At 50.5% G+C, this 11,872-nt stretch overlaps 3 protein-coding genes across 3 annotated transcripts; all 3 read right to left on the bottom strand.

Moving 5' to 3' along the window:
• Positions 1-730: 730 nt before the first annotated feature.
• Positions 731-1,225, bottom strand: SOH1 (mediator of RNA polymerase II transcription subunit 31; the record flags this gene model as incomplete). Its single annotated transcript, XM_043284389.1, has 1 exon — positions 731-1,225. The coding sequence occupies one exon, from the start codon at positions 1,223-1,225 to the stop codon at positions 731-733; it is 495 nt and encodes a 164-aa protein (XP_043133186.1).
• Positions 1,226-5,142: 3,917 nt separating this feature from the next.
• On the bottom strand, positions 5,143-7,025 carry ACHE_20123A (Pal1 family protein; the record flags this gene model as incomplete). Its single annotated transcript, XM_043284390.1, has 4 exons — positions 5,143-5,924; positions 5,977-6,388; positions 6,454-6,707; positions 6,962-7,025. The coding sequence occupies 4 exons, from the start codon at positions 7,023-7,025 to the stop codon at positions 5,143-5,145; spliced, it is 1,512 nt and encodes a 503-aa protein (XP_043133187.1).
• Positions 7,026-8,500: 1,475 nt separating this feature from the next.
• MCM2 (MCM DNA helicase complex subunit MCM2) lies at positions 8,501-11,453 on the bottom strand (the record flags this gene model as incomplete). Its single annotated transcript, XM_043284391.1, has 5 exons — positions 8,501-8,615; positions 8,669-8,838; positions 8,895-11,194; positions 11,243-11,361; positions 11,449-11,453. The coding sequence occupies 5 exons, from the start codon at positions 11,451-11,453 to the stop codon at positions 8,501-8,503; spliced, it is 2,709 nt and encodes a 902-aa protein (XP_043133188.1).
• Positions 11,454-11,872: the final 419 nt, after the last annotated feature.

Genomic DNA, 11,872 nt, shown 5'->3' on the forward strand with positions numbered 1-11,872 from the left:
GTTAAGCAAGTAGTGGCTGGGCCCAATCCCCGATTTAGCAATGAATGCGATTAGTTTAGTTTAGGGGTAATTCGGCTGTCCCTATTTCGGGCATTGGTGGCTATATGAAGAAGCACACATAAACGAGGCCATTGATTTCGTGCTTTTTCTAATATTTGGATCAGGGACCAGGGACTGTAACCGTCTACATTCGACTACGCGGAAGCATGGGATTGATTTCTTCACCACCACTACTAGTATTCTTATTCTCATTTCTCCTGACCCCATTATCCTTGATTAATTTAGCGTGCAGCGGAGTCTGAATCTATCCGCTTGTGTCAATGCTTTACCGGCGATCAGACACCCTGTCATTATGCCCATCCACTAGCACATAACCATATCCTCATCCCGGAAAGTAATAAAACATGTACTCCGGATCGGCCGGTATCGTTTCCGCAGACGTTGAACTAGCATTCGCTGCGTCTCCCCGGACTTAATGTCTGTCGTTGGTTGTTCGCAAATAGCCGACAGCTGGGCCCAACCTCGGTGACACATGAACAAAGTCTGTCTGCACCATGCACAAACACAATCCCCGCCGTAAAATAAACGTCGTGTATCCGGAGGCAAAACTCAGAGAGACACCGGTAGCCGCAAAAAACCCGGAGCATCCCGATAGACCTCACGTAGACCACGAACCGCCATGATGATCAATTCAATTCTCTCCCACAGTATCCCCCAACCTATCAAATCTTCACACCCCTTCCTGTTTCTCCGTACTTTCCTGTCCTTGTTCGTCACCGCCCTCCTGCGCGCCTTCCTGTTGCTGCTGCTGCTGTTGCTGTTCACCCACAAGCCCAAGCCCAAGCCCAGCTAACCCTTCAATAACCTGAGGCCTTATAACATCCCTCCGGAACGCCTCCTCCTGCAGCAATCGAAGCGCCCGCAGCGTCGGACCCGGATGCGTCAAAAACTGCGCGTACTCCGGCGTCTTCCAGTACGAATAGAGGTATGCGAGGTACGCGGCGAACGCCTGGGCGTCCGGGTCGGCGGAGCTATCGATGGCCTCGTTTCCAGTGTCGTCGCTGGACCGGGAGATACCTAGGAGGTTCGGGTAGGTGACGGCTAGATGGGAGAGGTAGTAGGGGTTTGCGAGGGAGGAGACGAATTCGAGCTCGAGGGTAAAACGCGGGTTGGTGAGGGTTGGTGAGGGTTGTTGTTGCGGTTGTTCGGGAGGTTGAGCTTCCATGCTGGCTGGAAATTGATATTGATATCGCTTGTTGCGTAAGTGTAGAGATATTGAGGTCGGATAGTGCGAGAGGTGTAGTTAGTCCGTACTCCGACAGCTGCGGGAGAAGAAGGGTCGGCGTACTCTCCGTGCTCCGCAGAACCACAACTAAACAGTAGAAGAAGGGGAAAGAAATGAAATGAAACGAAATAAAAAGAAACTTGAAATAAGTCAGTTTTCTAATTTCGACTCAAGTCCCGATCTTATGAAGCTTAAGAGGAGAATTCCGAAAGCCGATCGTGAACACTTTCCTAGGAGACAAGACGCCATGATCATTAAAGAAATGAATGAATGAATTATGCTAACAATGATACACGAATATGAACGCATATAGTGATACGGCTCAGTGTTATTAGTCTATGGATGCTATTCAACAGAACACGATAGATAGCAGTGTTTATATGAAAAGAGATGAGAAGAAAAGGTCAGGGAGATTTGAATGCAGCTATAAGGAGCAGAGGAAGAGCCAAAATGGGAAACAATGGAATGGCAGTAACTCATCGTGACAATCTTTAGTCGGTAAGATATACAAGAACAAACAAAACAGGAAAAAGCAACGACTGAAATACGGTCAATCTTCAGTGCAGCCGTGTCTCTCAGTCAAGGAACACATCTGGACCTAAGATCCTGCACAAGCACGGTGGGAATCGGGACCTCTTCCGGGGATAGAATTTGGACTGGCGTACGTGCAATCCAATGCTTGTGGACTCCCCCGCGAACTTGGTGAGAATGTCTTTGGAGGTTTCCAGGAGGAAGCACTCGGAATCGAGAAGTCGGTCAAGCTCTGCGGCAGTCCAACGAATTGGTGGCGAAACAGCTGCTGGCCTTGTCGACTTTCATCTCGGGAGCAGGAATGCAGGCGTGATACAGTTCAAGTTGAACCAGCAAGATGGGACTAGATAAGACACGCGCACAGCACAGTCGAGTCCAGGAGAATTTTTTTTCTGATCCAAAACCAGACGGGTTCTTTAGGGCTGCCGAGCCATCGAGGGCTGTGAAGGTGTTGGGATTAGAATGCTTTTCTCCGCTGGAGAGTGTAAAACCATAATCCTGAAAGAAAATTCACTGCAAAGAGACATAAATTGAAAGGCCTGTGGCATAAATACTTACCAAGTGCATGGCCGCGACTCCCGGCAATTCGACTACACGACCAATTTGATGTCTCCCATAACTTCAACTGATTCACAACACACTCTCTAGTCGAGTATTACCTGCTCAGACATCGAGGTACGTGCCTTGTGCCAGGGACCTTTCAAGTCTGTCATACGTCCCAATATCACCACCACATCGTCTCCGGATACAAGTTGCTGGGAGATTGGAAGTGAGTAGCCGAAGAGCTGTGCCGAATCCACTCTTTCGCTGGGACGTGTATGGCGATAACCGCAAGGAAAAACGAATGAAGCCATAGCGTAGTTCATTGCTTGGGTAAGCATGTACTTAGCTTGTTCAGCTCGATTAAACTCTGACGAAAAAACGAGAAGAGAGGAGAAGAGAGCAAACGATGAGGCCGGAATTGAACAGAGATATTGAAGGGGTTTGAATGCAGGTTTATCGACAAAGAAAGAAAAGGAGAATGTAGGAGAAGCAGATAAAGGGAGCAAAAGTGTAGTTGAAGATGGAAAGGACGAATGAAGACTACAAAAGAAGGTAAACGGAAGCTCCAAAAACGGAATGAGGTACGCTGCATCAACGGAAAAATGCGACAGGCCAACCCCAGATTAGAAGAGCAGCGTATTTAAATTGATAATCTGCTGGCAGTCTTATAGCTTGGATACTCCGACATATCTGTCTGCGAATGTAGAATGTAGCAATGAGTAGGAGTCTCTTCTCGTACTTTTTGCTCGACCAGAGCAACGAAACATTCGAACTAAAGTCGACAGTTTTGGAAATACCACACAGTTCGTGTTAGCGTATCTCAAGGAATTTGCCATTCATGGTGAGGTAGATAGCCACAATCGATCAATCAATGAACTACGTGCTCCAGTATGTCCAGGTAGTCAATCTCTAGTATCCAACCAGCACCTGCTTGTCTTTTTGCTTTCTTTCCTTTATTCCTTTCCCCTTTCGTCCTTCCTCTATATCGACCCGTTAGTATCGATCCGGCATCTCCATCAGGGCTTGCACGTGTTCAATAGGCCACTTCGGCTCTACCATCATATCACCACAGAAATTGTCGGATATAGCCGATTGTCTGCCAAAGATATCCGTTCCTTCTTTGTATTAAAACCCTGCCCATCGTGCAGCTATACGGAACGTTCTGGATAGATTCTTCTCTATAGGATAGTTGCTCACGTGTACTTTGATTTTTCGTCTAATTCAATGCATCCTTTTCCATCGATTTCTTTCATATATGCCGTCCGGCATACTTGATATTTCTTTCGGATAAACCCCGCCTGTTGCCTACAGAGAAAGTGTATACCATGGCAGTCTCATTTGCTTATCGTAGAGTTATAGGGGCGAGCGTTTCGACCGGTGAATCCGATTTGCGAGCATCCATTTAACTCCTAGCTCGTAGACCCATGTAGGGATGATCGAAGACATTGGTGGTGGATAGCAACTGTGTGCATTCATATATATGAAAACATACCAAATCCTCTCCCGAAATATCACCAACCTCCTCCCCCTCACCTAAACCCAATTCAACCCCCTCATCATCGCCAAAGCACCACAGACCCTCTCCCTCCCAACCCTCGTCTGCCTCGCCGTAAACTCCAAAACCCACTACACCCTCTTCAAACCCGCCCTCCAAGCCCTAGAACTCCAATTCCCGCGTGTCCCCCTCCTTGGTCAAGCGATGGTCGCGCGCTCGTATCTCGCTACTAGCGCGTATGCGACGAGGATGGCGCTGTTGGGGCAGTTGGAGGATCGGATGTGGATGTGTTGTGCGGTTTGTATGAAGTTGCATACCGAGGGGGAAGTTTGGGTCTTGGTTTGGGGTTGGGCTGTTTGAGGTGAACGAGGAAGGTATTAGGAGGTGTTATGGGGGCGCGGGGTTTTCGATGTTTGTCCGTGTGTCTCGGTGACGGTTGGGGAGATAGGAGGCAAACTGATGATCTTGTTCTGCGGTATATTGAGACCGGGTTATTTAAAAACAAGCTTGATGGTCAAGATAGACGGTGTCTTGTGCATGAGTGTCATGCGTACTCGAAGATATGCGATTGAGGTAAGAATGAGAAAGATGAGTGACTCAACATTGTACTGCCTAGGGCCAAAGATTGGGAGCCGTGACAGCATCAAGGTAGGCACCAGCGACGAATGCGTCGGAAGATGGGATATCATAAGAGTGCATCAGGTACTCTTATATGGACGTGAATGAAATGGGTTGAGAAAGGAGTGAAGACTTCGGATGACTATCCAACAGACATACTGATACACAGTCTACCCTCACATACTCTGGCAAGCCTATTACGGGAGAACATAACTAGGCAATGAATAAATTATGCTAACATGAAGCTGCGAACTAAAACAAGCAAATAACCATACCCTATCCCATGCCCAAAGTAAACCATCACTCAACGCCTATTCTCTTAAATCCCGGGTATTGCAACTAATCAGACATAATCCATCGGCGGACTCCACATCCACATCGCATCTCATTCAATCAAAAGCCCCCGTCATAGGGCAAATGCCAATAGCTACTCCAAATCCAGGTGATAGTCGATACCCAAGGAGGTTTTATGTAAAAGAAGAGTCCAAATCAATCCCCTCAAGCAGATGCTTCCAAATGAATACCACAACACGCGGGATGGCACTCCATACACGCCCGTCTTTGATAAGATGACCCGCATCAGAACAGACGCCGGACCAATGACTCTGGCGAACTTCACAATCTGTTATCGCTAAAATACAAGAAACCAACAAAAACGATAGCGGACCGTTTAGTCATCGCTGACCCGTCGCTCCGGACGGGGCTTTCTCAAACTCTTCATACGGTTGAGCAGTCCACCACCACCGTTGTTAGGCTTGCCTTCATCAAATCCCGAGTTCGAGCGCTCGTTGGAGAAAGTGCTCTGCTTGGGGCTGCTGGAGGACCGCGCCCGGCCGGCTTCAGGGATTGGTCGCGAGTCTTCAGCGGTGTTGATCTTCGCACCCTTCTTGTCCCACTCTTCGTCATAGTCTTGGATAGATGGGTTGCGTTCAGGTACACGGGGAGGTTGGCCGCTCAAGCCGGCAGGGCCAGGATACGACGCGTCCGGGGACACGACCCGGCTACTGGGAGCTCTGTTAATTCCACGGAGGCGTTGAGCAAGACTCTTCTTTCTCTGCAATCCTCCACCACCCGGGGCACCCTGTTCATTCTCGCTCGCACGGCGCTGCATGGCAGAGCGACTTGCTGGGGCTCCGTCCAGGAATGTGCTGGTTCCCAGTCCCATACTGCTGGGTCCGTGGACTGGCTCAAGCTTAGACTTAGGGTCGAAGCTGACGCCCTCGGCTGATCGGCCCACGGTGTCAGGGGCAGTACCCGTCGTAGCAAAATCGTTCCATCCCTCCGCGGTACGGCCATGGAACAGGTCCAGGTCGATGTTCTTGTTCACGGGACCGGCACCACCCAAGGCCATGTTAGTGGAATCCTGGGGGAACGCTTGCATTGGTGCTGCGCGCACGCCCTTGCGGTTTCGGTTAGGGTTACAGGCATCGAACGGTCCGTCGTGGTGGAACACTGAAACGCATTAGTATGAGACATTTAAAACTAATAGACGAGGAAAACTCACTTCCTGTTCCGTAGATGCTGGTGACATCCAACTTATCGATAATATCCATGTGATAGTTGGCCTTCTTAGAGCGAGACGACTTGCCATCGCGGTGGCGGGCTTCACGCTCACGGCGACGTCTCTCTCTGCGACGTCGCTCTTCTTCAGGGTCCATAGCCTTGGGGCGCTCCATGATGGAGGATTCCGAGTTCCGACGAGGCCTGCGTTCCCGCTCCCGGCTTCCGAGGGTGGTGTTGGACTTGGTCAAAGTGGGCGGATCAGCGAAGATATCCAACGGATCCTTCTCACGGCGAGACGACTGCTCTTTAGGACGACGGCTGGTGGTGGGTCGCTGTTTGAGTCTATCGTCCGGACGAGGAGGGGGCGGTCGGTGGCCATTGGACTGCGGGGCCTGGTTGAGCGACAAGCTGGCCTGCATCAGTTAGAAGGGTGAACCTTTTTTGAAAGATCACATGCACCAAACGATGGAGTACGTACAAAAAGATCGCTAGTATTGCCCATGACTTCCTGCGGCACGGGTTGGACCGGCTTGACCGGTTGAAGAGGCTGCATCGGAGGCGACATCATGCTTACACCTGGAGCAGATTGAGGAGAAATGGCGTCCGAGTCGTCAAGGAAAGGGTTGGTGGAGGTTGGCCGAGGGGCAGCGTTGACTGCAGGCGACAGCGCACGGTTCCTAAAGGGATTGTTGGAAGCCAGATTGACCGGCAGTTGGGGCGAGTTTTGACCGTCTACAGAAGGAGGGGATCAAGTCAGTTATAATGCTTCAAAGAAATTTAGGCAATCCTCAGTAAGATGATAGAGGGGTCAATGCAGAAGCGCCCTAAAAGACAGGGAATTGATAAGAGGGGGTAGAACGGGCAGGCATGAAACAAACTCAGGGGCATAGGGGGGGAGGTTCTGCGTGGACATCATCCAAGATCGCGCGACAAAACAAACGACAGGAACGGACCAAGTGGGAAAGGGGAGAGATGACATTACGCACCAGAAGGACCCAGTGTTACGCCGCCGGGATAGGCGTAGGGAAGGGGTTGCTGCGGAGCGTTCATGGTTGGATAGCCTGCAACACCACTGCGCAAAGACCAGGCGGATAGATTGGGTGATTGATATACTCCCGACGCAGGAGAGGACGAGCGGTTCGAGGGTAAGATGGGCGAGGACGACAGGCAAGAGAAGCTTTTTGGTGAAACGGCGGCGCAAGCGAGCCGCGGCTGTCGGGACCAGCGAGAGGGGAAAGCGCGATACTGGAAGTAGCACGAGGGAAAGGAGATTGCGCAGGAAAAAAAAGCAAACAACAGGCGTGACGACGCACGGCGAAATGAAGGAGCACGAATGGATTAAGAGAGAGAGAGAGAGAGAGAGAGAGAGAGAGAGAGAGAGAGGGAAGAGGCCCCCCTGGAAGTGGTTGAAACGAATCGGAGGAGGTATGCAGGCGGATCGTCAGGGAGAGGGGACGCTTATCCAAGCGTTTCTTTGATGAGTGGACACGTATGAGAAGAAAAAGAGGTGAAGAAAGAACGAAAAGAAGAAAGGAAAAGAAAGAAGTGTATGATGAGATGGTAGAAAGAGAGAGAAAGAGAGAGGGGACGGAAGGAGAGGGAAAGAGAAAAGAGAAGGCAACGCAATATGGGTGGAGGAGAGCAGATCAATAGACTTTTTATTAGAACAGTCGACCAGAATAATAATAATCCTGACAGCTTCAGCCTAGACTGTGCGGTTCATTATTCTGTATGTATTCTGTATTGCTGCAATTCTCCTACAGCACTGGCATCGGAAAATTCTTTTTGATTCTTTGGCCATTCACTACCGCACCCTGTCCCTGTCTTCTAGTCATTCTGTATCCGTTCTCGCCTCCTGATCGCCACTCGGCCGTCAGGGGTTGAATGCAGCATTAGTCAGCATCCTCCACTCACCACCGAGTATGTCTACTTGTATAGTCTTTGATATACAACTGACTCTACCCTAAAACAAGCGTATACGCGGCGGATATGTTGTGATCTCATCATATCCCGACATACCTCCCATCCTCGCTCCGGAATGCCTGTCGCGTCATCGTGTGGTACAAATCCCCTTGGCGCATTCTATACACATAGTCCGGAGAACTCTTCCTTATCTCTGCTTTAATCTGGTTCCTGGTTCGTTTCCTGATGCCCTGACACATTCATTGGCCCGCCGAAAAACTGGTCTGCAGGTCAGGTCTATAAAAAGAAAACAGGTCCCGAGATTCCTGTTCCCGAGCACCCGCTCCCACCCGTCCTCTTACTCTACTGGGTTTAAAATGTCTTGATCATGTACTCGCCCACAGTCGGTTATCTGGATCATCAAAAAGATTCTCATCGTTATGTACTGTACTAAATAGTATCCTGTATGCTCCGACATGTATGTAAGAAAATCCCCGGAAACTCCGCGTCATAAAGAAAAACCATCAATAAACCAATGTAGACATGACATGACTTGCTAACCGTCTCAGCATCAACTCAAAAACAAATTGAATCACACATTCGAAACACCATGAAGATCACTGCTAAGCCACAGACTGCTCTCGCTGCTGCTGTTGTTGACGCCGTTTCAAAAGCGGGTTCTGAGTCGCAAAGCCCGCCCTGCGGTTCGATTGAGGCTTGGGTCTCGACAGTGTGTACCTGAATATGCCATTAATGTTAAGAACCATACTTTTAGGAGTGGGAAAACGTACTTCGCAAATGCACGAGAAAGAGCCTTCTTGCAGCTGACCTTCTGGCTACCGATGAACGAATCAACCGTCACCGCAATGGCACGGTCGATATCCTGTGACGAGCAGAAATCGGACAGACGCATCCTGCAGAAAGCCTCCGCAATACGCATGATGGCTTCAAGGTGACGGACCTACAAATATCTGGTTAGCGTTGCTTCTTTTTGACACCAAGTATTCGGGAACATACAGTAATGGGATAAGCACCCGTAGCCAACGACTCTCTTCTCATATCGGCAAACAGACGGGCAATCTTGTCTTGATCAATCTGGTACAGCTTGGGACGGCAGTGTTCACGGGCATAGAGAATGTATTTGCGGAGCAGTTCCTGCGGGATCTCGCCCTCCTTCTCTTCCTCTGCCTTGCGCTGTTCCTCTTCGCGGCGCTGTCTCTCATCTGGCCTCAGAGGCAGGCGAATTCCGTCCTTATCAACTCGGTAGCCCTCCTCATCAATTAGGTTACCGTCGTCATCGATCAGGCGACCCTGCTCGTTGCGACGGGGTCTGGCAGGGTTAGCACGGGAGTGCGATTCGACGACGAAGCTGGCGAGACGCTCGTCCTCTGTTGGCTCGACCGTGTCACGGACAACGCAGAGGATGTCGAAACGCGACAGGATGGGCTCAGTGAGCTCAACGTTGTGAGAGAAGGGGGCGGTGCTGTTGTAGCGGCCACCGATAGGGTTAGCGGCGGCAACGACGGCGCAACGGGCTTGGAGCGTGGTGACAATGCCAGCCTTAGATATGGAGATGGTTTGTTGTTCCATAGCTTCGTGGATGGATGTCCGATCTTGGTCGTTCATCTTGTCGAATTCATCAATGAGACAGGTACCGCGGTCTGCCAACACGAGAGCACCACCTTCGAGCGTCCATTCGCTGGTAAGGGGATCGCGGCGGACGCTGGCCGTCAAACCGACAGCACTAGCTCCTTGACCAGTCGCGAAAACTGCACGATGCGCTGTCTTCTCAGTATACTTGAGGAACTGTGACTTGGCTGTACCGGGATCACCAAGCAGCAGAACGTTGATGTCACCACGGATGGCCATCTTACCCTGAGCTTCTTTGCTGACACCACCAAAGAGCGAGAGTGCAATGGCCGTCTTGACATCCTGGTGCCCGTAGATACTGGGTGCCATGGAGCGGACGATCTTGTCGACAATATCGGGGTCCTTGGACAGGGTACGGATTTGACGCTCATCTTCTTCGGTCATGCGGAAACCAGCCAGCTGGTCATGCGACTTGACTACATGGTTGGCTTCAAGAATTGTGGCGAATACAGGGAATCCATTCTTGTTGTTAAGCTGTGCATCGTAGCTGTTGCGGTAAATACCAGTCACTTCAATCTCGTCACCAGGCTTGGCCGTGTCGATCAGGTCGGCAAGAAGAATAACTTCACGTTGACGCGGAAGTCGCCCGGCTGGGACGGAGCCAGGAGATTCCTGCAATGTCAATTTTTGATAGTTCCGGTACACTGTCTTCTCCGAGTTCACTGTGAACGGCCCCTTGGACTGACAGTTTTGACAGTAGGAGATCTTGACTTCGGCACTGGCCTCCTGCTGGAACGGGCCAAGAGTGATGTTACACTTCTGGCAGATGAACATCACGTATTTCAGCTGAGGAAACACGCCACTCCGGCGGGTGACAACACCTCCGACTCGAACAAGGCAGTTGAGATGCGACTGGCGCAGCTGCCGCAGGGTATATGTGGTCGGAACGTCTGTCATGCGCACGTGGATCTCGTTGTGAATATCGTGGTATTGAGGATAATGGAAAAGAGTAACATCAAGGGCGGCTTGGTCGAACACCTTCAAGACCTCGGTAGGCTCATTCGCGACGAAATACGAAAGAGCCGCTTTAGCCTCAGCCAAGTGGTTGTAGGACACTTCGAGCGATGCCGAGTTAACCTCACCCAGAGTCTTAATCTTGTTACCGTAGACCGATGAGCCAGCCGCATCGATGTACTCTGTCAGGAAGGCTTTGAATTCTCGGTAGATCGAGCGCAGAACCTGAGGCTGTAAAATCCAGTCTGTGAGGTTGGACGCCTTCACGTCCTGCAACTCATCCAGGGTAAGCTCTTCCATGGCCTCCTCGCCCATATCAACATCCTCTCGGTCCTCGTCATAACGGTTCCTTCGCCGACGAGGTTGGCGTGTGAGATCCAGGTCACCGTCATCATCATCCGGCATGAAAGCTGCAGGCATCCGACGGCGACGCTCTGCTTCACGATCTCTCTTGAACATTCGGGCTTCGAGTTGCCGACGCGCACCAAGGTCTATATCTTCTTGCACTTGATCATCGTCGTCGATATATTCCCCTCGGTATTGGTCATTGGCGGTCGACCGATAATCTCTCTCAAAATTATCACCAAACAGATCAATCCCATCTTCATCCTCTGCCATTTCCTCAAGGTCGTCAACATCGCCGAGGGCTTCCGCTTCTTCATCTCTGTCGCTTTCATCGTCACCAAATGGGGCCGGAGGAGACGAGGGCGGCGCTATCGAGGGGTTAGCGGGATATCAGACAAGCGTTTCTCAGAACTTACGACTCGATGGCGGAGCAGCGATCGAAGAAGTCTCATCATCGGGCTCGCGAGATCTCTTTCGGCGGTTCAGGTTGCCCAACCCGCGATTTGCTGCGGATTGGCTTGGTCGAAGTGGTGAGCTGCACACACACAACTTGGTTAGAAAACCCAGAAAAACGACACTTTGTCACAGAAATGCATTGAACGTTAAACTCGGGAGAACACACCTCATACTGTATGTGGTATTATAGGTATTCCAGCGACAAAATTTAAAGGAGTTAAACAGAAGCAATCATCGGCTGGAAAAGTGTCGTCTGGCATCCATCCACTTGAAAGGAGACCGAAGGGAGAAAGATTCTTTCTTGGCACCGCTGCGCGGTAGACGCGTCGAGGCGCGTAACGCGTCGCCGTCCATTAAACCCCGATCGGGAAAAGATGAGTTTCAGTGGGCTTTCCGTATCGGGATTAGCTTCTTATCGCAACATGCCCTCAATCGACTTTAATAAAGGTAGACTTTCTATATCATGATTTGTACACTCTGACAATTTGTGTTTACCAAATGGCTGCCATTTTCGGCCTCAGACGACGCCATTTTCGGCCGTCATTTGGTAACACGTGATCTATGCCTTTCACCACGCCCATGTGTTTGAA

This window comes from Aspergillus chevalieri, chromosome 2, assembly GCF_016861735.1.
Source record: "Aspergillus chevalieri M1 DNA, chromosome 2, nearly complete sequence".
Classification (NCBI taxonomy): Eukaryota; Fungi; Ascomycota; class Eurotiomycetes; order Eurotiales; family Aspergillaceae; genus Aspergillus; species Aspergillus chevalieri.